Source organism: Magallana gigas, chromosome 7 (genome assembly GCF_963853765.1).
Source record: "Magallana gigas chromosome 7, xbMagGiga1.1, whole genome shotgun sequence".
Lineage (NCBI taxonomy): Eukaryota > Metazoa > Mollusca > Bivalvia > Ostreida > Ostreidae > Magallana > Magallana gigas.
Window position 1 is genome coordinate 1,471,786 of NC_088859.1, and position 24,108 is coordinate 1,495,893.

Below are 24,108 nucleotides of genomic sequence, written 5' to 3' on the forward strand. Positions count from 1 at the left end.
CGGATTACCGGATGCCGAACCCGAAGCTATTAAACTGATTGAAACACGCATTTCCTTTATTATTATTTTCGTAATAACTCAGATTTGAAACAGAATTAGCACTTAATTTTTGCAATTTATATTTTCCTTCCCATAAGGATAATTTATGCTAAACTACGTTGAATTGGAAACAGTAGTTCTTGAGAAGAAGATTTTTAAAAATGCACCCCCCTTTTTCTACAGTTTCAAGGTTTTTTCCGCTTTGAATACAGATCGGACTTTTATTTTTGCAATTTATATTCGCCCTCACATAAGAATGCTTTGTGCCAAATTTGGTTGAAATTGGATAAGCGGTTTTAGAGAAGAAGTTCAAAATGTAAAAAGTTTACAGACGGACAGACAGACGGACAGACGGACGGACGGACAGACGGACGACGGACAAAATGTGATCAGAATAGCTCACTTGAGCTTTCAGCTCAGGTGAGCTAAAAAGGAAGAGATATCATTGCTTGAAGTGAAATAGACACTTTTAAAGAAAATTCTTCAGTCTACAGTTGAAGTCCACGGACACCATACTTGCCTCTGATCGGGACACAATGATTCGGATTAAGGTGGAGTCATCGGTTCCCATTCCTCGCATTGCTTTGTACAATTTGTCCGAGAAAAACTTGGGTCTATTCTTAGCACTCATAACTGTGGTATGACAAAATTTGAAAATTAAGTTCCATTTTGTTATAAAACCAAAATGTTTAGTTTTATGGGGAATGATTTACCAACAAATAAACATACACTTCTGCTTGAGTATACATGTAAATATGCAAGGAAACAAAATATAGATGTTTACAAAAAAAGGATTTGGTTTTTAAATTGCAAAAAAGTCTTTTTACAGTACATGAATAAATATAAATTCTAAGATGCTAGTTTAAACTACATGCAACTCACTGATAGCTTTGAAACCATCTTCCAGATCCCCAGACATCTCAGAACCAATTGAACTCAGGATGTCTTTTCCAGAGAGCTGGAACCAAAATTAACATGTACTGTACACATATTTTAAACACTTCATCAATCCAGCAAACATATGACTACTGAATTACATGTAACATTGTCAGCATTTTGCTTTGCATATTATATATGATATCTGTCAGTAACGAAAAAACAAAAATCTAACAAATTGGTCATAAGAAGACTGTTACAGCAAAACTCGTTTATAACGAATTTCAAGGGACAGTAGAAAAAACTTCGTTATAGCCGTTATAGCAATCTGTTTATAACGAATTCGTAAAACTATTATGGCGAATTCGTTATAAAATAATTAAGGGTTTTTCCGACTAACAGTTTTCTAAACTATCGTAAGTTATAAAATTAGTATTACCGTCATTTACAAAAAATGTCAATATAACCCTTTCATTTCAATTTTTAAAAAAATTCCGTATTCTATTTGAATTTGAGTATTTTATATATGCATCTTAAAATTGCATCTTTCTTCAATGAAAGAACTATGTATGATAAGAGTTAAATTTGGCCCCCTTAATTCGCCATTTTTTAAGTGTTTCGGGTACAATGAAATGTTAACTAATTGTTTAGAAGAGTTGATATAACATATATTTTTCATCTATTTATTTGATCTATTTGCACTCACTGGCAGTATCTGACGTCAGAAGTGACGCCATTTCTATAATTCAATCAAAATCAGCCAAAAATTGACATTTTTCTTATCTATTTACAAATGGGATATATAGAGCGCATGCTTGAACAAGGAAAATTTTTTTGTCACTTATTAGTCTTGGCTAGATACATCTCTGATTAAAATCTTTTATTAGTTCAAGAATGCGCTCTATGTTTTCGGAAGGAAAAACTGCTTGAAAACAAGCTGTTTTACGCTAAAAATGCAAAAATGGCGGAAAAAGGTTGTCTTTACAATGTCATTGTTCTAAATTGTGGGCACTTGAACCAAAATGAATATTATGTAAACACATCATATACATATCTGTACTAAGAAAACAAAGAATGATAGTAAAATAATGATGTTCATTTTAGGGGGCCATTTTAGGCCCTTATCATATATAGTCCTTTGAAATGGAAAAAATTTGTTATAAAAATGATAAAATACGTTAAAATTTTGCCAGCGGGGGTCTTAAAATTACTTCGTTATAGCCGTAAATTCGTTATAGACGTGTTCGTTATATACATAAATTTTCTATAGGTTTATATAAGAAATTTGCCGGGACACGGATAATAATTCGTTATAGCCATAAATTCGCTTTATCCGTGTTCGTTATATTAGAGTTTTGCTGTATTTACTTTCTGATATTCTTCAAAGGTGGCCCTCATCTGGTACTCGTGTCTGATGGATAAGACTGAGAGGAAGGCGGACTCATCCGTGCCAAACTTTTTGACGCCAGCCTTGTACAGGGTCTGGGCATCCTGCTGGGCCAGACCCCGGTCGACCACCGCCTCAGGACCCCTCTGCATCAGCATCTGTCTCTGACTGTCTGTCAGCTCGGTTCTATTAGCCTGTAAATCATTCATAAGAGCGAATCACACACCTGTTCAAGATATATGATTGTCAAATTAAATCTGAAAATGAACTAAAAATACATGTATTACCAGTGCACATTTATTATATTGCCATTGAATACAAACATAATACACATACATGTACATATTTGCTCCTAACTACATGTCCTCAACATAAGATTGGAAATCAAAAGGAGATAAATGTTACCTGGCAACAGGACACCAGCAATCTTTTGAAATGTCCACTTGTTTCACTGGCACAGTCAGCCTCAAGCTCTCTTCCAAAGTCTGTTTGATGTCAGTTAATATTTAAAGTCGATTTAATAAAGACATTATATATGTTAAAGACTTGTCATTAGATTAAGAATATGTTTATCATTACTGTGGAATCTTTAGATTTTGTGGTGGCTCAATTTTCGTGGAATTCGTGGCTACCTCTCATCCACGAATATACACCCCCACGAACTAATAAACTAGGGCTATAAAGTCATAATCTTTTTGTATGTATACGAAAATACACGAAATTACGTCCCCTCAAACCTGTAAAATTTAAGCAATCCACGAAAATTAGCCCCCACGAAATTTAATGATTCCACAATATACCAAGAGTAAGATATAGGAACGAACTCATTACGTTGCTTGTAGGCTGCCTTGATGCCCCGTATTTCTGCATTTGTTCTGGTAGTCAAAATTTCAATCAGGATTGATTCCTTTGTTCCAATTCCCTGAAAGATGAAATAATCTTATCAAATGTACACGTATTTCTAAGACAAAGCGACCAATGAGTTATATGGCCTCAATCAGAACTTAGGACTACTGTGCTTTCATCAATGTTCGTGGCCATCAATTTCACAGATTTAGTGAAAATCAAAATTTTAAGGATATGTAAATTTGTGGCAAATGATAATATCGATGCAATATTAGGTACTGCACTTCAATAAACATTTAATTACTGATCAACTCAACAACTGGTGTTCAACGATTATTGATTAAACCACAGAATTTCAGCTTGAAATGAACTGATCAGACAAAAAGAGATAGCTGTTTCTATTTGACTTACCCTCATTGCTTTGTTGAGACACCAGGCATCGTAGTATTCAGTGGACTTAAACAGCGCCAGGATCAGCTCCTCCAGATCACCTGACAACTCCGACTTCAGATCCGAGATCAAATCCTGCAAAACAATGGAGACGCTATTGATTGCATTTAATTTATCTATATAAATGAAATGATGCTATTACATTTACATTGTATTTATTAGTGTAGTACAAGTAAATACATGTATTGAAACATGTAATACTCTAAGATAATTGAGAGCTGCCTTCTCAGAGATTGTGTTTTATACCTTTCCATACATGGTTTTGAACATGATGAGAATTTCCTGCCTCTGTTTGTTAGAGGTGTGGCCAATAACTTGAATGATGGCCTTCTCATCCGTCCCTACAATCACATATTTCATTACACTTTTTGATAAAAGATGTGTACTAAAACAGTGCAATAAGGTTTGTACCAAAAGATAAACCAACTAGAACTGTCCTAATGGGACTAATACCCCCGCTAGGCTAATTTCAAATGGGACAAATAATTGAATTGAATAATAAAGGTTTGGAACACATACAAAAAAAAATTTCTAGAATTGTAAAAAAAAAAATTAGTTAACAAAGAAAAATAAAAATCAAAATTGTCAGAATTTCACTGTAAATACATATCTATAACAGTAATACATTTACAAATGTATGTATTTGATGATATATTTTTTAAATTTAATTGATTTAAAGAATAACCAACAAAATGACAATAACCCCTCCCTTTGCAGTGAATAGAAATACCGGCAGCCAAGCAATGCTCTTCTGTTGATAAAACTTTCAATATCTTTCTAATAAGAGTCTTGACAGATGCAATTAGTTGTTTCAAATTTTCCTCACTTTCTCCTATGGCACAATGGAACTCCATATCAGAAAATTGATCCCATAGGACTTGTTAAATTTAATAAACTCCCAAAACATTACCATAATTACCATACTATGTAAAAATATGTAAAAAAGAAAATTTAATATTACAAACAATTTTAAAATTGCCAAAACACTACAATCATATCAGTAATTTTGAATTTCTTTTAAATTAATGCCCAACAGGGTCACTTCATCAATTTACTTGACAAATAAATTTAAACAACCTCTAAAAATAGTTTAACTTCTTTATTAATAATTATATTATTTATTTCCTTATAATGATAGACCTTTTGGTTTACATGAAACGTACAGTTTTAAAATAGCCCCAAAACCATCACCCATTTTACAGATTATCAATTTCCCCTAAACACATGCTCCATCTGAACCATGGCTCAGATAATGGCTCCCTTGGGACAAATGAATTCAGCCACACTTGTCTTTGATGTTCTTATTAGCTCCTAAGAATTTATCATTGACAAACAAAAACTTTGCATTGTCAGTTGATAGAATACTTATAAAAAATAATTTTTTTTTATTAATTAAGACATAAAGACAAAAAACTCCATCTGGATGTATTTATATAAATATATTTTAGAGTGTTTTCTATTAATTAATTAATAAAATCTGTAAGGATTACCTCCCTTACTTTTCAACATTAGTGTACAATATATAGAATAAGGAAAATGAAAACTGTCATAAAATCATTAAATCTTGTCTGATCTTAAAAAAAATTGCAGGTGCACATCTTCAGATGGTGTTCAACATATGTACAAATTTTCAAACTGTTCCATGCAGTAATAAAAAATTCTATAGGGGGGACAAAGTTGCGTCTACAGACAGACGGACAGACGGACAGACAGACGGACGGAGAGACAGACGGACAGGGTGAAACCAATATACCCCCCTAAACTTCGTTTGTGGGGGTATAATAATGTATTTAAGGTAGAAGTTTAGAGTATTCACATTGCTAAATGTTTGCTCATAAGACAGAGTACTACCTGATATACTTATACATTATACTATTTCTATATTTTCCTGGGATACAATATAATGCAACAGTAAAGTCATTTATTTCATAATCAATATTTTTATAATATTCAATAATAAATAATCAATAATTTTATTTCCTCCCAATGATAAATCCTTTATAATTGCCCTCTAAAGAGCGGTCACCTGTCTAACGCGGTCAGCGGTCATCGTTATTTGATCCGAAACTGTACAGTCGACATGCATTAGGCGGCCATTTTGGCCGGTCACTTGATTTACACCCGGGGATTTTAAACATGGCTTCCGAATGTCGGGTAGTAAATGTAAACAATAATTATACGCTCGAGGCGAGAGAAACAAAATTAATCGATGTATTTATATTTACATTTTCCAGCGTCTATGCCTATGATAACACTACGTATCAATTTTGTACTATATAACTCATAAAGCCAAATTGAGGCGCAAGTGGGGTTTCCTTATTCATATTTAAACATTTAATCGTATGATGGTTTAAAATTATATAAATATAAGTAATAAGGAATCATTCTTTGAATATTATGAGGTGATAATTTCGGTTGGGGCGTGATCAAATCTATCATAAAGCCCTTCGGGGAAATAGGTGTCAAAAATGTCCGCGGCGAGGCAAGAGAAAATTGCTTGATTAAATATTATGATTTCGAGTTCAGATACGGTGGGTTAAAAACTTGAAAATTGTTGATTTGTATTAAAAGTGTTTGTTTTCTATATATACGGTACTCATGAAAATAGTTAGTGTTATAATTGTGAAAATGTCAGCGACAAGGTTTTACCACGTAATGACTTTTAAATATAAAAATTGCATGCACAATGCACTGTTAAGTATCTGTACTTATTTGTAAATATAATAGATACTATAAAACATTTAATCAATTATTTTATCTATCATTTTGATGCATTATTGTTTTATTGTGATCCGGGACGTATATACTAACATTTATATATAGCATATACGTCCCTGTTGTGATAATTGTTTTAATAAGGTATTTGATGTTGGCAAACTCACAAGTCTCTATTCAAAGGTCACCTCTGTTAAGAGGTCACTTTGGGTGCCTCCCGTAGGTGACTGCTTAATACAAGTTTGACTGTATATCTAATTCTATTTTTAAAACTAGGGACGGCCAGTACCTATTCCTTTCATTGCACTGCGAAGAGTCTTGGTGTCCGCTTCACAGTTGAAAGGGTTTGCTGGACGAATGGTTGGTCTAGGAATGTCCCCCATTGACCCCCCTCCAATCTGGAGGTTCCCCATTCCTGCTGTGGCTGAGGGTACACCCCCTGGTGCCTATAAATAAAAGAGCAGTAAAAGTCCTATAAGAAATGCAAAAAAGAAAATTTCAAACATATCAGTGATCTGAACAATAATAAGACAAAATTTTGAAACCAAATATATAAATCCACAATATATGTACACCAGTTAAGTAATTTGAAGAATATTTGTACATAATCTGCATGCCGAGTATTACATTACTTCACTGTTTTGACATTTTTGCTTCAGGATGATTTTATGCAGCCATATAAAAAATCTAAAAATAACCACCTGGCCATATCCTGTCTGCCCTTGGGGAGCATATGACTGTTGACCTGGAACTCCAACCTGAGCTGGTGGAGGCTGTTGCCCTGGGTAACCGCCTTGACCTGGTTGTTGCCCTGGGTAACCACCTTGACCTGGTTGTTGCCCTGGGTAACCGCCTTGTCCTGGATATCCAGCAGAAGCAGCTGGTTGCCCGGGGTAACCAGTTTGACCTTGATATCCTCCTTGACCTTGTCCTGGATATCCACCTTGTTGAGTGCCTACATAAAGGAGAAATGACACAGCATTTAGTTATATATGAGTTACACACAATAGGCTTAAATTATTGGATTTTCATCAGCCTTTTTTTACTTTTAAAATTATTTTTGAAGTTTCATTATGATCTTTTTTGTGTTACCTCATGTGCCTGGGAAACTCAACTTGTTAATCTTGATATTGACATAAATTTATGCAGATATTTTAGCTAACATTTTAGCTAATATTTGAGGGCTGCAATAAAAGTGAATCTAGCAATAACCTTATAGTGTTTTCAATTAGAGGAACTATAGACAAAATCTAATCATAAATGTATCATTTGCATAATTGACTTCATTTTTTTTAAAAATTGTGTATTTTATATCTGTTTTTAATATTATAACTTATTCATACTTGTCATCTTTTAATAAGATCATTTTGTATGGTTAATTTGGCATAAACTTATTATATTCATTTGAGTTCCACAGCAACTTGCTCTTTTACCTCCAAAAAAGTGAGCAATACCTTTTTTCTTTGAAACATTAACTTCAATAGCTAGCTGCTACAGGATGCTGTTGACAAAACTAAGGAATTATTTTTAAAGCTTTTTGGAATTTTAAGACTAATACTTGTAAATATACCTGTACTCAATTTTATTCAAAAACATATAAATAAAGTTTTCATCCTTATTTCATGAAGAAAAACAACAAAAACAGCAACATTTCATATTTAAACTTTATATTTACCTCATAAGAACAAGTACATGTAATTTCTAAGAGCTGATCCTGAGTTTAACAAAATTGCACTTGCTGTCTTAACAATTCATTTGATTACTGTATCTAAAGTTTTCAAGAACAATTTAATACAAGTTAATCATAGGTTCTCTTTAAACCAATGTATCTACAGTTCATCAAAGAGACCCTCTATTTCTGGAATTTAGAAAGTGATTACATGTACGGTATTTAGTTTAAGACACCTAAATATCTAACTCGCATACAAAATGCCCCCTATGTATAAAAAAAAATGACAGGAATGACTTAATACATGTTTATACATGTACAGTTATGTACATGTACCATTACATTTACATGTATGTCAACCACTTAATGTAAAACATTTATTAAACTAACAATATAAAAGGTATATATTGTAAATCTACATAAACCATGTCTGGTACAAAAATAACATTTAGTAATTATTCATAGCATATCGTGTTAGAAAATATTAGTTTTGTACCAATGTTGTTTTCGAAGAATACTTTAAAACTATTTAAAAACTAGTCTCTAGTATCTACTAACAACAGGTATAATATTAAAACTGTATATCAATTCTGACCCCCCAAAAATAATAAATTTCAATAAAAATAAAAAAGAAGAAAAGAAAAATAACACATAATTAATATGTCTTATTGAATTTCCCATGTTTAATATATAAAGTTTAACAAAACAAAGATAAAAAACGCAATATGTTGGCTTTGAACAAAGAAGATGATCATAAACACTTAAAGGAATTCCCCATCCCACATCAACATTATAACTCACGTGTATATGTATATATATATATATATATATATATATATATATATATATATATATATATATATATATATCACCGACCACTGAGGTTTTTCTTGGATTTATATATATATATATATATATAACACACTTTGAAATGAACATTGACAATAAATAATAAAAGATGCTCAGCCATATAAAAATGCGATGCATATTTTGAATAAAGCAGTTACCATTCACAATGTAATATAAATATGTACCGTATATACTCGCCTATAAGTACGATTCGCCTATAAGTCGGTTGCCTTTTTCCAGCTTTAATTTGAAGATTTTGCTGTTGACTCCCTTATAAGTCGGGTCACTTTTTCAGGACAATTGATGTACAGATACTCTCAGTAGAATACCACATTTTTTCATACATGTTTTGAGTTCTAAAAAAAATTGTCCTTATTTCACCCCATAATTGCTCATAGACTATTTCTATCATGGGTCTATGATGTTAATAACTTTTGATTTTAAATGTTATTATTTTTTATAACACTAATTACAAGTTGGTAATAGCTTCAAAACTACCAAGTATTTAAATATATAGAGTCCTTTTGAAAATTTGATGATAGTGATTTATTTCCTTACTGACTGATTAGGTTGGTAATTAGCCCCTTTAACTGTGGTGTTGGCTTGTGTTGTTTTAGGTGACATGACCCCTATATCTATTATCACCTTAGGTGTGAAAAACTGCTTGACTTTTCTTTTTATGATCACAGGTTCAATGCATTTATCTGTTTATTATTTAAAAAGAAATATAACTTACTTCTCTCTTGTGAAATTTTTTTACTATGTCTCACCTATAAGTCGGACTCCCACTTTTCACTCAAATTTCTACTCCCAAAAATCCGACTTATAGGCGAGTATATACGGTATATTAAAAAATCAATTTACAATTACCATACGATTACCATGTAAGCATAAAAAAATTACACCTATAAATACATGTTTTATTAAAGAATCCCTTTGCTTTTGTACATGTACATTTTTATTTAATATATGAACATTTGCCCATGCATACAGAAAATAAAAAGGAAAGAAAATAATGGTACCACCATAAAGTGTAAACTTGTTATAAATATTTATCATGCAGTTAAGGAGTTGTGTGGAAATAACAATCAGCAGTTCTAGGCTATAACTTTCCAAACTGTAACTAGCAGATCAGTAGGGGCGGTAGTCTGCAATAGAAACAGAAACAACAGTTACTCTAGGTGTACGTCCCAGATTTCCTGTCATGACTTTACCTTACAGCCTACCATTTAATGCAATAAGATCCAAGAATTCAACAGTAAAAATCAAATGAACTGTAATTTCAAGAGCTATAAACTGTTTTGGTGTGCTTTAAATATCAAATTTTCATTTCTGTCACTACAAGAGATACAGTGATCCAAATAAAATCAGTATGTCGGTAAAAAACTGAGTTTCTGTTTCCTATTATGCTACAAGGAGTACACACATTTACTTCTAGCTATATGCTATATGCATGGTATGAAATTTATCAAATAAGCAGTAAGGGGTTCCCAGGTATAAGGTTTATCTGTCAATGATTAATAATCTTAATGATTATTACATGTATGCTCTAATTAATTTTTTCAAAGCATGTTACATACAAATTTCATTCATTCTGAGTGGGCATAAAGATTAATAAAACAAAACCCTAGGATTTATATAGCTTTGGAAAGATTTATAAGCATGAAAATTTTAGAAAATAATGTACAAAAATTGATTCAAAAGGAAATCAATTTTTAAATGTCTACCAATTAATCATATGTAGATGTAATTTAAGTATATATCTGCTCCTTTTGACTTGTTCTTACTATAGAGAATTTTTTCAAACTCTTTGTAAATGTAATACATGAATTTCAAACATTTTCTTAAAAGGAGGGGTGGGGGGGGGGGGGGGAGGTTGACTTGTTGAAACACAAGTCAAAGGGCCCTAGATTAGACCCTTGCTCCCATGCAGTGTATAATTGTACTAACATTACATGTACAAACAACATTGAACCAGTTCTCATGCACTAAGTTAATGAACACTGTCTAGTTAGAGCTGCTCCTGCTGTTATATTTATTTAAAGGTATCAAGCATGCACTAGCTCTCAGCTATACAATATAACTTAAGAGTTTTATTAAAATCTTAAGACTTACTTCCTGGGTACTGGGCAGGTGGGGGCACATTTCCTTCAGAAAAAAATATTCCAGTCATTATTAATGAACAGTTACATTTTTTCACTGGCATATTAAAGTTACTTACATTATCTCATATCATATTTTCAATATGACTGACACAATTTCAAATTCTAGAGCAAAAAATACTGGATAAACATGCAAGTTTAGACTGCAAAATAATGTCAAAAATCAGGTCTACAAGTTGGTACAAGGATTATTTTGTTTACCGATAATTGATGCTTTATGGTAATGGTTTAATCATGATTGCCAATCATTTACAGGAAAATTCAATAGAGATTACATTTCAAAATTTGCAATAATAAATCATCTCCATCACCTGCAATATTACCAATGACAGACACAGTCATTTTCAAATCGATGAACATGAACTAAAATACCTGGATAACCTCCCCCTGGTGCCTGGGGGTAACCTGGCTGGGGTTGGGCGGGGTATCCAGGGGCACCACCTGGTGGAGGAGCAAAGCCCCCAGCTGAGTAGCCAGCTGCAGGGGGTACCCCACCGGCAGGATATCCCGGGGCTCCAGAGGGATAGCCCTGTCCCCCCGCAGGATAGCCTGGCCCTGTCGCTGGATATCCGGAACCTGCTGGTGGCATGGCACCGTGTCCTGGGGGGTAGCCACCTGGGTAGCCAGCACCACCTGCTGGAACCGCACCAGGGTAACCCTGTAACAAAGGTCAAGCTGTCAATTCGCAAGGTCAAACCTGTATATATGTACTACAATAATTGTATGCTGGTTATCACTGTCAAACACACAGAGTTGTTCTTTAAACTTTTCTTGTTCTTGTTTTCATGAATAATTTATGCTCTATTATAATGACTTCTTCACATATTTGTGAAGGAAATCTCACCAATTGCTGTAATGCTTGAACTTTCAAGAATAAACAATAGTATGTTTTCACTTTTTAAAACATTGTCTTAGTTTACATACATCCAACACTTTTAAGTCTCAGCTTGTTTTCTCATTGATAGATTGAGAATAATGAATATTCATAAGAACCAAAAAAGCTCATGTAGAAGTCAGTAAGCTTATGCAGGACCGACAATGGATTTTCATCAATTTGATGTTATCAACTGAAATGTACTTTAATTTATATGTTGAAGATAATGAAATTTATCATAAATCAAAAACATGTTAATTTACTCACAGCTCCTGGCATCCCTACACCATGAGGAATCTTTCCCTGCAAATAAATATGTCAAAGTAAGTAAAGACAGTATGTCAATATAGTAATAATGTACTAAACTAAGTGTGATCATGTGCTTATACATGAAAATGGCTGTTTTACATATAAAACGTCAACATACTTTCTTCATCTGCTTCTTCATTTTCTTCCTCATCTTTCTCTCTTCCTTTGGCAGGTGCTTGTACTCCTCGTCTGAGCTAGAACTGCTGCTGCTGCTGCTACTGCTGCTGCTTCGATGCCCATGCTTGTGCTTCTTGTGCTTTCCCATATTTTACAAAGATGTCAGACTAACTGATAAAGACCAAAAAAATTGCGTATTACATGTACTTATTCTGTTCATAGAAGTTTGCAGCATTTAATCTTAACCAATTTTTAACAGCAATAACTCCCCAAAATAGGGAAATTGTGATTCTCCCTTGGAGATTTAGTTCAAAGGGAAATATTATTGTGTCCTCATCCTTTCAAATCATAAAAGTGTGACAACTGTTTTGCACAATTGAGGTAAAGGGTAGATAGAATGATCAACTTCTTTAATGGCAATCAGACCTAGTTTATCAAGCATCTAGCTTACCCTTTATCTAAGCGAGATTCGTCAACTGAAAATTTTGACGTCCGTCAAAAATTTTCAGTCTCAACGAATCTCACTGAGATACGCTTACCCAAGCAGTAAAATAGGATTTATTTCCCTTTTTAACAAAAATGATGTCGTCTGAATTTTAAAACTTTACTACGTAAACGAATGTCAGACAACACAACACAACACCTCGGCCCCAGGACCCCTCGGCCAAGACGGGTCGGCCCAAATTTTGAGACACCCCGGCTCAAGCAGAATTAAAATAAAATTTCAGTAATTTATTTTTCCATTTTAATGGTAAAGACCTTGTAAGATGCAAGAACTTGTGTCATATATATAAATATATACTGGTATATGATATATACACACACACACTCACATTAAAATATGTTAAAAATATTAAAATATTACATATCAAATACTTGTAAAAGAAGTTGAATTATTAGAAAAAACGAGACCATTTAGTGCTAATTGTTAAGCAAACAAGAATTCATGACAAAGTAAAATTATGAAAATGACGACAATTACGTGATAATATATAAACAAACAAGAGGATGCAGCACACTCCTTTGGAATCTCAAACGCGTGTAACGTAAACTGTAAATTAAGAAATTTACATTCTCCAGTGTCTTTGCCTGCGATAACACTACGTATCGATTTTGTACTATACAACTCATAATACAAATGACGCCAAAATGAGGCGCCAGCAGAGTTTGCTTATTTTTATTTAAGTATTTAATCGTACGATGGCTAAAAATTATATAAATATAAGTACCCGGTAATAAGGAATCATTCTTTGAATATTATGAGGAGATAATTTAATTTGGTCGGGGCGTGATCAAATCTATCATAAAGTCCTTCGGGCTTTATTGGATTTGATCACGCCCCGTCCAAAATTATCACCTTATAATACTCAAAGAATGATTCTTTATTCCTTATATAAGTACTTTTTAAGTAGCACTAAAAATAAAGACTGTTCATACGAAATGAAAAATAATGAAGCTGCATAATATTAACCACACACACGAGATGAAAATTAATGAAGCTGCATATTATTAACGACATAAATGAATAGATACAGTAATTACCTGCTCTGTTTATAATTTAAAATGCTAACGAAAGTTTCTTTGGGGCGAGGTGTCTTGTACATATTTTGAACTGAAAATTTCTGTGGGCCGAGGTGTCTTGTATATGGGCCGAGGTGTCAATAGTTTTGGGCCGACCCGTCTGGGCCGAGGTGTCAACTGCCCTGGGCCGAGGTGTCGTTGGGCCGAGACGTCCGTCTACCAGGTAAACATGCTAACGTTATATCTCAATATTGTTTGATCGGAGATGTAATTCAATAAATTATTATATTTTATTGTTTGTCTTATATGCAATAATTTAACGGACAAGAAAAAGTTAGGGACTCCCTACAAAACAGTACATGGAAATTCTGAACAGGACAACAAATAAGTGATTACTGTGAGATAGCCTATAAATGTTTGGCACGCCTACAAATATTTTGATAATGATATTGCCCCGGTCAGTGCCGATATACAAGCGACTTTGGGCTTGTCTGTTTGCCTTAACAACGCTTAACGTTTGATACTGCAATAAAAATTCTTATTCTTTACTCCTAAGAAATTCTGAACCCATTATGGACCAACTTACAACAGATACAGGACGCACAACTTCGCGAGTTCGTCGGCAACAGTCGCGCGAAACAGGAAACAAAATATGTGGAGCTCTTCTGTTAAAGAAAGTAGAAATGGTACATGGTCAGTAAACATACGTGTGTCTGTAATGACTGTATTGAAAACGCCGAACCTCTGAACTGAAGATTCGTCGATCATATGTTAAAATAGGTTTGATAAAGGTGTGACATGTGTATCACTTTTACAACTATCAGACAAACCCCATGGATTATAGAGTCAGTTGGCATTGCTCACCTGAGCTAAAAGTTAACATGGTTAAATAGCTCATCAATTTTTCTTGAATGTTTTACTGTAATTAATCTGAATTTATTTTTACTGGATGTCCCACAATTGTGACAATGTTTTATATAGACTATAGGTAGTATAAACCAAAATCACAATAAACTAGATAAAAAAAACAGTGGTGTCCATGCAATCGTATGGTGTCAGGATAGGGCCATTGCCAAATTGAGCCCTACACTGGCTTTAGGCCCTATAGTCGTTTAAAGTTCTGTCACACAACTGTGAGCGGTTATGCAACTTCACGCATTTCGTAGTTCTACTTAAACTACATTACACAACACGCTGTTGCGCAGTCACTTGTGCGACAATTTGTTATGTGTAGATGGGACTTCTGTAAAGTGTGACAATATATCTAGACAGTCACATGGGTTGTACAAATTAAATTGTGATATCATTACAGTGATGTGGCAGTGAGACAATGTTGTGGCTTCTCACTATTACTTATTAGGTTAGTTACTGACTCACTACGGAAATATATTGGGTTGATCAATCTCATAGATGGCGAGGCGAAGTCAGTAGTGAGTCAGTAACTAACCTAATAAGTGTTTTGTTTTCCTGAGGACTATCAAGCGACATATTTATTCACAAATAGCGATGATCTACGCAAAGCCATGTACAAGATGCCTAACATTTCGTCCAATTTAACTCATTTAAGCTCTTTAAAATTTTCAATCTCGCCTTTCAAATACTCTTTAAAATCTTTGCTTCACCCATGTTTACTTACAATGTTTTGTTGCTATTCAATTTTAAATGATTTCTCCCTTTCTTCAGCAGAGATTTGAGCAAATTTCGATGCTGCCATTTTGTTCTGCTCCAGACAAAACAATGTGACGTCAATATTCTAAGGGGAACTACTCTAATTTTAAAGAATGTCAAAGGGCAACTACTCCATATACTTTAAGAAGTTTGTATTATCAAATACTTTGAAATGTCAAAATATGTAAGCGAAGCGTCAGCCAATGACAGCCATATTGCCTAATATTATTTCTCACCAAACAAATATAGAGATATATGAGGCAATCACTTGCTATGTTTAAACCAATGAAAGTGTGACCTTTCAGTCCAAGGGAAAACAAAATGTGCTGTCGAACTTTTGCAAATGGCCCTATCCAGACACTGTACAAATTTAATGTCATTGACATATATGTTTCATGTATTACTGTAAAGTTGTAAACATACTACATTTGGCAGTGTATTCTATTTAGCACTTTTGGCAGAATGTGGCTTCCACTGAATCAAGTACATCGCTAAATACTGTGGTTTCATTAATTTTCGTGGGTATCAATTTTCGTGGATTTTCTAACAACCACAGTTTCGAGGATACGTAATTTCGTGGCCAATGATCCTATCAATACGAAATGTTAGTTCAAATTGAAGTTCAATGAACATTTAATTTCGTGGATCAACTTAACAACGAAATCCATGAAAATTAGTATTCAACGAATATTGATGAAACCACAGTACCATGCATATAATTATGTATAAGAATAGTCACATTCAGGGATATGCTAATTCAAATCTACTCCAACTTGTTCAAAAACTTATTTTCGCCAAATAGTGTACACGCGACATAATATATAATACATTTAAAATATATAAGCTTTACTAATGAAATAGCTGATGAAGTAAAAGCGTAGAAGATTTACTGACAGTGACTTAAACATCACCCTGTATCCAGCTAATTATACTGCCTGACTAAAACTCTTTAATACTAGTAACTATTTCCGTTATTAATAAATTCACAGAAATTTTAAGCAGTCCCTGAGCAATGGTGAGAATTCTCAGCAATGGAGACATAGTACCAGATGACGATCCAAGGGCAAGACAGGCTGCGGGGAACAGGGGCAGTAACTCTGCTAGACCAAGACAGGTACTCGCCTCAATGATTATTAATTAAGAAATCTAATAGGTTGTGATCTTCTTTTACAGATCTAATTTCTAAACCAGTGATTTTCAGTTGATGATGAATCACTTCAAAGAATAGGAAAAGAAATTGTTCATATTAAGTTTTCATTGGATGCTGCAAGGATATGAGGTGCAGTGAGGACAAATTATGGAAACTATAAGTATTGATGGACAAAGTACTTGCAGCAACAGCAACTTAGTTGACTTAAAAAGTTTCATTAAATATTTGAGATAAATGCAAGTTCACCATAAATGGGAAGAGCTAGGCTAAGCATACAGTTGTCCAGGCCTATTTACTTGTTTACAAGCATCATGCACTCTCTCTTTTTTTTCTCCCACTCTCTTTCTCTCTCTCTCTCTCTCTCTCTCTCTCTCTCTCTCTCTCTCTCTCTCTCTCTCTCTCTCTCTCTCTCTCTCTTAGCCTTAAAAAATGGCTTCTGTAACCTAGTTTATTTATTCCAGTGTAAATGCATGATACTGCAATAGTCAATGAAACAGTAATGTTTTAAGAATTTGTGCAATAAAATTAATGCTGTTCATTCATTTAATCTTACAGGGCTTTGTGCGACATGAGGAATACCAACAGGGTGGGGCAGGAAGAGGATTCCTGGGTCAAGGTGATGGCCAGGTGTCTGTGTTCACACTCATAAACCAGAAACTTCTGGACTTTGGGATCCCTCGATTCAATGTTGGTCCCTATGTTGTGGAGCCTATAGCGTTAGTGGGAATGATCCTTGCTGGCTTGATGTTTGGACTCCCAGGACTTTTATTTGGAGGTGTTTTGTTCATGGTAGTGATGTCCAGTCAAGTAGCAACCAATGCAGGGAACCAGAGGGGGCAAGCAGGGACTGGGGGTGGGGGTGGGGGGCACAGACTGGGGTAGGGGCAATCAGTTATATCATTACTCATGTACATCTTTCTGTAAAATATTTTGATAACTAAATATTTTATGAAGTAAATTGTTGATCTTAGATTTGCTGATTCCAATTTTTCATTGGAAAATGAATGTTTGAAATGGTGTTGTTCATTTAATGAATAAATTTATGCCTGTGAACCTTCAAGTTTTGTACAATCCTGCTGAAACACAGAGTGGCAACCATGGTGTATTTCAAGGTTCATTAGCAAGTCGTTTTAATCCTATGATGTAAAAATTTTATAATTTCAAAAAAGTACCAATCACTGCAGTTTTAATTTCATGCTGCGAGAAAATTAAAATTAAATCAGTTTATTATAAGTTGAATAAATTTATTTAAAACTATGTATTCACAAGAGGTTAATTTAAAATAATGAATCGCAAACATATTGCTTTTTTTGGCAGATCCAAACTCACCTACAAGGTATTTCTGTTGTAGGGTAATGGTCACTATTACAAGAATGATTAACTGTACAATAGGGCAGAAATCCTGTTCATAAATAACAAACATAAGTTCTTCTTTATTTATGTTTCAAACATGATAAGTATTCAATTACAATCTGTGTTGATGATATGATATGGCATCTACATTTTACAGGTTTCTGTGAAAAGCTTGTTTGATCCAATATTTCTTCACTGCTAATTTTTGCATTGAGGTCATTGACTCATCGGGCAAAAGTTGTTTTTTTTAATTCTAATTTTTTCTTTAATGAATGTTTGCAATCTTTTAATCTACAACAAAAGATGATTTTTATTACTTTAAATTATGCTAAATGGGAACAGACATTATTATTTTAAAAAATGATATTATTATAAAACCATGCATTCGTTGATACTGATAAAATTAAATTTGCATAGTTCTACTTGCATGTTATATTTTTGTGACCTGTACTAAGGTTGGTTTCATGAGATGAACAAAGTTGTAATGTTTTTGTGAAATACACGAAATAGTTACCGTAATAATTAAATCCTTCTCTGAGCCATATACAGGCATATAGAGTAGGTGCTTATTACCGGTTTCCGTGGTGCTAAGCGGATGAGAGTCATTGATTCCCCTTGGATGGGACACCAGTCCATCGCATATGTTAACTCCCAGAGTAAGCCAGTGTCCTTTCAGCTGGGTGGACTGAGACAATGTAGATAAAGTGCTTTGTCTAAGGTCACAGCAAAGTTCATCAAGTGACCACAGTGGGAATTGAACCAGCAACCTTTGGGTTACTGGCCTTACACCTATGGTATGACCACTGAGCCATGCACTTCGCTTTTGTGAAATAGCTGGCAATAAATATCCTACAGTAGAATTGACAGTCTTACTTGCTACAAATTCTGGTCATGTTTGTTTAATTAATTACCGGTGGCATATAATATTTTGAACCCCGTGATATGTTGAACCCGAAATCAAATTAGCGCTGCAATATATTGAACATCCCCCCATTAAATATTGAATAGGAAGGTGGGGGTCAATATACCATATTATTTTGAACTCCCTTTCCAATGGAAATTGAAAGAAGGAGTGGGTTTCAGTATATCGCAGCCCTAATATTTTGAACCCCTTATCCAATAGCAATAAAAATCATCAGGGGGTTCAATATATCATTATATTTTGAACCCCCTATCCAATAGCAATGAAATTGGGGGGGGGGGGGGGGGGTCAGTCTATCGCAGCCATAATATTTTGAATGAAGGGGGGGGGGTCTATATTCAATTCAATTTCTTTATTAACCAATATGTCGCTGCCATGTAATATTAAAACTCCCTCTACATGCAGTGAAATTTGAAATACTTGAAGAGGGAGGTTTAATATATCGCGGCCATAATATTTTGAACCACCTAGAATTCAATAGCAATGAAGATTAGGTGGGGGAGAGGGGGTCAATATACTGTGGCCATAATATATTGAACCCGGGGTTCAATATCTAATAGGGGGTCAATATTTCGCAGCGATATATATTGAACCCGAGTTCAATATTTCGCGGTATCAAAATATTAAATGACACTAGTACGTAGTTGTTTTCCAAAACCTTTCCCCAAAAAATGGTTCGACAGGTCAAATAAAAAAAAAGAGAGACACAGTTTCACAGAAATTTATAAATGTATATTTTTATAAATGTATGTACAATCACTGCATGCGCGGATCCAGAAAATTTTTCCCGGGGGGGGGGGGGTCCGACGGTTATTTGTGTTTGCCGGGGGGGGGGGGGGGTCCGAGGCATATTTTTGATAATTTTATACTGTAATATAAAGAAATTTGAATTTTACAGCGCCCCCCCCCCCCCCCCGCTCTATATCCGCGCATGCACTGACTCGCATCCAATATCCAAAGAGATTGATAACATATCAAATGTTGATTCCCTCTTTAAAGAACATTTATAAATTAAATGTTCAAATGCTGATTCAATTCGATCTTGAAAAACATGATTATCTTCATGATGCCAATTTTTTATTACCTGTAATGATAAATGCAACAAGAGGCCCACAGGTCACGTTGCTCATCGGAGCTTTGTACACCGTATATTGTTACAGGACATCTAACCAGTAATAATTTATTGAAAACATGCAGTACAAAAAGTCAAAATATCTCAAACATTCAAGTAAATTCCTTTTACACTTCTTCATAATTACAATTTATTACATGCTCTATTTTACAATTAAATGATAATTTAGTTTTTCCAGTATTAGTTTTAACAATGCACGTATACATGTACATTCTTTGTTGATTCATGGTGGTATAAAGTTTACAAGCAGTGAAGAAAAAATACATAAAATTTAATTGATCATCTACAGTACCGATCAGATCCAACATATAATAACACCAGAATAAACCCCAACTAAACCCTAGTTTACTTTTGAGGCTTATACTCTGGGTTTGCTTTTTGAAAATTTGGGTCCACTCGGGGTTTACTTGGAAATTGCTTTTGAGGTCAACTGTACATACGGAGGTGTGAAGCAGACCCGTCTTTTATCTTACCATCCTACTAGTACTGCCTGTAATTCCTGCCCCTTGTATATTCCGAATACACAGTTAGCGTCTGCTTTCAGAAGTACATGTGTCTTTTACTAATTAACAATTTTTAATTGTCAATGAGTCCATGATAATTAGTCATGGACTCATTGACAATTAAAAATTGTCCACTCTGGGTTTACTTTCGGTTTACCCTAGGCCCATTCTAGTCAACAACTGAACTTTATTTATTTTACAACGATTGATAAGCAAGTTCTACAACTTATATTAATATCTCTCGTTGGCACGGATGTTAGCGCGAGGGGGTCTTTGGTGTGGGAAGAAGCCGGAGTACCCGGAGAGAACCCACGTGTCCAAGCGGGCGACCGCCATACCCTATCACATACAACCACTGTCGATCGCGGGGATCGAACTAGAATCGCAGCGGTGAAAAGCGAGTGCATTGTCCACTACGCTACTTGGACGCCACTCTAGTAAACCCGGAGTAAACCCAAAAAGTAAACCCAGGGTTTCGATCGTTGGGGTTTACATTCTTTTAGGTTGGGTCTGGTAGGCACTGTACATTTACAATAGTTTTTGTGCCCCCTCTGACCCCCAAGGGTCAGTCATGGTATATAAAAAAATCTACAACTTGTCTAAGCTTTGATAACAATTTTAAAATTACGGCCTCTTTTTGCTTCCGATTTTATATCCCACGTGAAAAGACCACACACATGTTAGCGCACGCAATTTTTATGTAAGTGTTAAATAAACATTAATCAAGTTTTCAAGTGAAAGCATTAAGTGTAAATTAAATCAACTTATGTAGACTTATTAAAGATGGTCTTTATTACACTTGATCAACTTGAAAAAAAAATGATTACTCATTCATGCACCTGGGAATTCCAGTTGGGTAAGAGAAAACAATACAAAATGAAAATACAATTACAAGAGTAAAACTATGTTTTAAAAATTAAAAAAAAAAACGCACTCTAGTAGATACAAGTAGCATCTTCTCCAGTAGGACTATTGCTTAAAAAGACAATTCTTCACATCATATTTTTTTCTATTTGGTTGAAACATCCATGATTTTTTGGAGTTGATTTTAATCAACTCTCCTACGCAGATACTCTGACAAACCGAAAGTGAAACAGTGTTTGGACCAAAGCACAAATCATCGCCGCTGACAAGAATGAGTTTTTTGAGAATAATTGATAAATTCGAAATAATGTATGTTAGAGCATTGTTTTTCAAGGAAACATATTTATAAGTACCTTGAAAACAGTCAGATTTTAAATGGTACGAACAATTTAGATATTTTTTGGAGTTTTATGTATTCTTACGCCAGAGCTCAATATAGTCTCCGACAAGCAGAGAGTCTCTCTTGCTTGTCGGGGATTAACGGCGACAGCCTAGCGTTTGGTTGAACGAGACGAGAGCTCAATATTGCTTGGATCCATACATTTTCCAGAAATATTTCTATCACTGATACATATTTTGATTGAATTTATTCTATCTTTAAATATTACTCAACATGATTCATATGGGGTTTTATCAACATTCTTGTGTCGAAAAAGTCCGAAAATTCAAATTTTGAAAATGTGCGTAATTCAGATACAGATTAGAAACTACCTTTACTTGTCATGCAAAATAACATATCATTGATTTTAAAATAAATAAACATCGATACAATCAACTCCCGTCAGTTCTTCGGTACTTTGATTTAATATTAATCTGTAATCTGTTTGTTATATGGATGGAATAGTCAGTACTAGCTTAGCTAGGCTTTGATTTTCTGTTTCAAATTCATAAATTAAATTTTAAAAACTGTTCACTTTTTTTTCACCGAACTTAATGTAAAAATACACCAGGCTGTCCGAGGATATTCATTACCTATGATATTGGCTATAATATTTATTGTTTTTGACCAAGCTTTGATTTTACTGTTCATATCATATCTAATACATTGACTTTAACCTTGACAGTTCGCATGTCTTTGACTTACCTTTTCTTTATCTTACAAAAGCATCTTTTTTTCTCTTTAACCCTAACCCACCTTGTAAAATGAAACATTGCACGGTTAGTTTGCAGGGAAAATCGATCGGCACATGTTACATTCTCCGAAGTCAGTGAGATGTCGAAAAACAATTTATATAGGATCCATGTTTGTATTTCTATAATTTGTTTTGCATATAGATCTGTTGAAAAAAAAATCCGACAAATATTTGGTCAAATGACTATAAAATATCGGATAAAACGAGTTTGATAAAGGTGTTTTTTCGCTTCAAAAAGTAGGCAATCGATCCAGTCCAGGGATATCAGTTTATGAGAACACTCATGGATATAAATACCACGGATTATTGATTATGACGAATGTATTTTTTGATTATTTTAAAGAAGATCTGACTTTAATTGTTTTCAGTGTTATGGAAGATAAAACCAGTACACAAGAAAAGTATCGATGAAGTAGTATTTAAAGTACAGCCGGGTTATGTAGGGTAAAGATTTCTTTTTTCTTTGGGGTGGGGAGGGAGGGGCGTCCTCTCTAGATTATTTTACGCATCTTCGAGTACTTAAGTCCTTTTTAGGGGGAGTAGGCATCCTCATAATTATATCCCGAATGCATGCTTGTCAACATGCATCTCTTGATCAATGGCATTTTCCATGTAACAAATTAAACCAGAATAGGATATAGTGGCGGAAACAAAAATTATTATTATACTTTCATGTTAAATACTGAAATCTGATTGGTTTAGACGCAGTTGATAATCCGTTCTATTACCCTCAGCGTTAGCAACACGCTTGGCAACGGGTAACACAACGAATTGTTACATGCGTGGAAATTATGCACGTACGGTTCGCCGTACAATTCACGTCATTTCTATATAAAAGCATTAAATATTTCTCAAAAATTAAGACATTCAGTATAATAAAATAAATAGTGCCTGTTTGGGAGGATAACAGTTGAAATTGACACCCCTCGAAAACCACTGTCAACCTCCGCTTCGCGTCGGTCCGTGGGGGGGGGGGGGGGGGGGGAGGGGGGGGGGGGAGTATACCTATACTTCCCGTAAAAAAAAAAATTAACAATTTTCCCCCCCCCAAATCATGAAATTCCTAATCCGTGGGGGGGGGGGGGGTACTATGCTTCTGAATCCAACTTTTCAATCTTTCAAGGTAAATTTTGAAACAATAATCTTTCCTGCGAGAAAAAGTGGGGGGGCTGAACCCTCTATTATGCTATGTTTCTAATGGTAAGGTATAAATTTGCAAAAAAAGTGGGGGGGCTAAGCCCCCCCTAGCCCCCCCCCCCCGGTTCCGACGCCTATGTTAAGGTAAATGTAATTCAAGACCAATTTAAATAGATAAAAAGACAGTTTTGTAGCAGATTGTAGTTTTGCATTACAATATATAAGGAATCATTCTTTGAGTATTATGAGGTGGTAATTTCGGTTGGATTGCCAATAAATACTCCGAACCTGACAATACCTATCACGATAGTTTTATTTTCACGGAGAATCGATTTTTCTATGATAAAATTACTATGATTTTATTATTAAATCATTTTGAAAGGAAGTGAAATTTGCCTTGTTTTTTTCTTTTCTTCAAATTTATGATCAATC

The 24,108-nt window shown here is 34.4% G+C and overlaps 2 protein-coding genes across 5 annotated transcripts in view; one reads left to right on the top strand and one right to left on the bottom strand.

The window, feature by feature from the left end:
• LOC105348537 (annexin A7) overlaps window positions 1-14,422 on the bottom strand; it is a 104,108-nt gene extending 89,686 nt beyond the window's left edge. For 2 of the 3 annotated variants that reach the window (XM_066067278.1, XM_066067276.1), the window contains exons 1-13: window positions 12,295-12,478; window positions 12,135-12,170; window positions 11,366-11,651; window positions 10,947-10,979; window positions 7,015-7,268; window positions 6,603-6,759; window positions 3,845-3,939; window positions 3,560-3,673; window positions 3,134-3,224; window positions 2,708-2,787; window positions 2,284-2,496; window positions 922-997; window positions 560-672 (exon numbers count right to left, since the gene is read on the bottom strand). In XM_066067278.1, coding sequence (XP_065923350.1) covers window positions 560-672; window positions 922-997; window positions 2,284-2,496; window positions 2,708-2,787; window positions 3,134-3,224; window positions 3,560-3,673; window positions 3,845-3,939; window positions 6,603-6,759; window positions 7,015-7,268; window positions 10,947-10,979; window positions 11,366-11,651; window positions 12,135-12,170; window positions 12,295-12,441 — 1,695 coding nt within the window. In that variant the 5' untranslated portion in view covers window positions 12,442-12,478. Of the gene's footprint in view, window positions 1-559; window positions 673-921; window positions 998-2,283; window positions 2,497-2,707; window positions 2,788-3,133; window positions 3,225-3,559; window positions 3,674-3,844; window positions 3,940-6,602; window positions 6,760-7,014; window positions 7,269-10,946; window positions 10,980-11,365; window positions 11,652-12,134; window positions 12,171-12,294; window positions 12,479-14,400 lie in introns of those variants that run through there. The other variant, XM_066067277.1, reaches the window with a different exon arrangement.
• A 76-nt stretch (window positions 14,423-14,498) lies between these two features.
• LOC105348521 (protein FAM241B) lies at window positions 14,499-18,407 on the top strand. 2 transcript variants are annotated; one of them, XM_011457992.4, is made up of 3 exons: window positions 14,499-14,605; window positions 16,472-16,596; window positions 17,188-18,407. In XM_011457992.4, exons 2-3 carry the CDS (start codon window positions 16,495-16,497, stop codon window positions 17,512-17,514), a joined length of 429 nt encoding a protein of 142 aa, XP_011456294.1. In that variant the 5' UTR covers window positions 14,499-14,605; window positions 16,472-16,494; the 3' UTR covers window positions 17,515-18,407. The 2 variants fall into 2 exon arrangements, with proteins under 2 accessions (XP_011456294.1, XP_065923351.1); XM_066067279.1 differs by having other exon boundaries at window positions 14,534-14,567; window positions 16,470-16,596.
• Window positions 18,408-24,108: the final 5,701 nt, after the last annotated feature.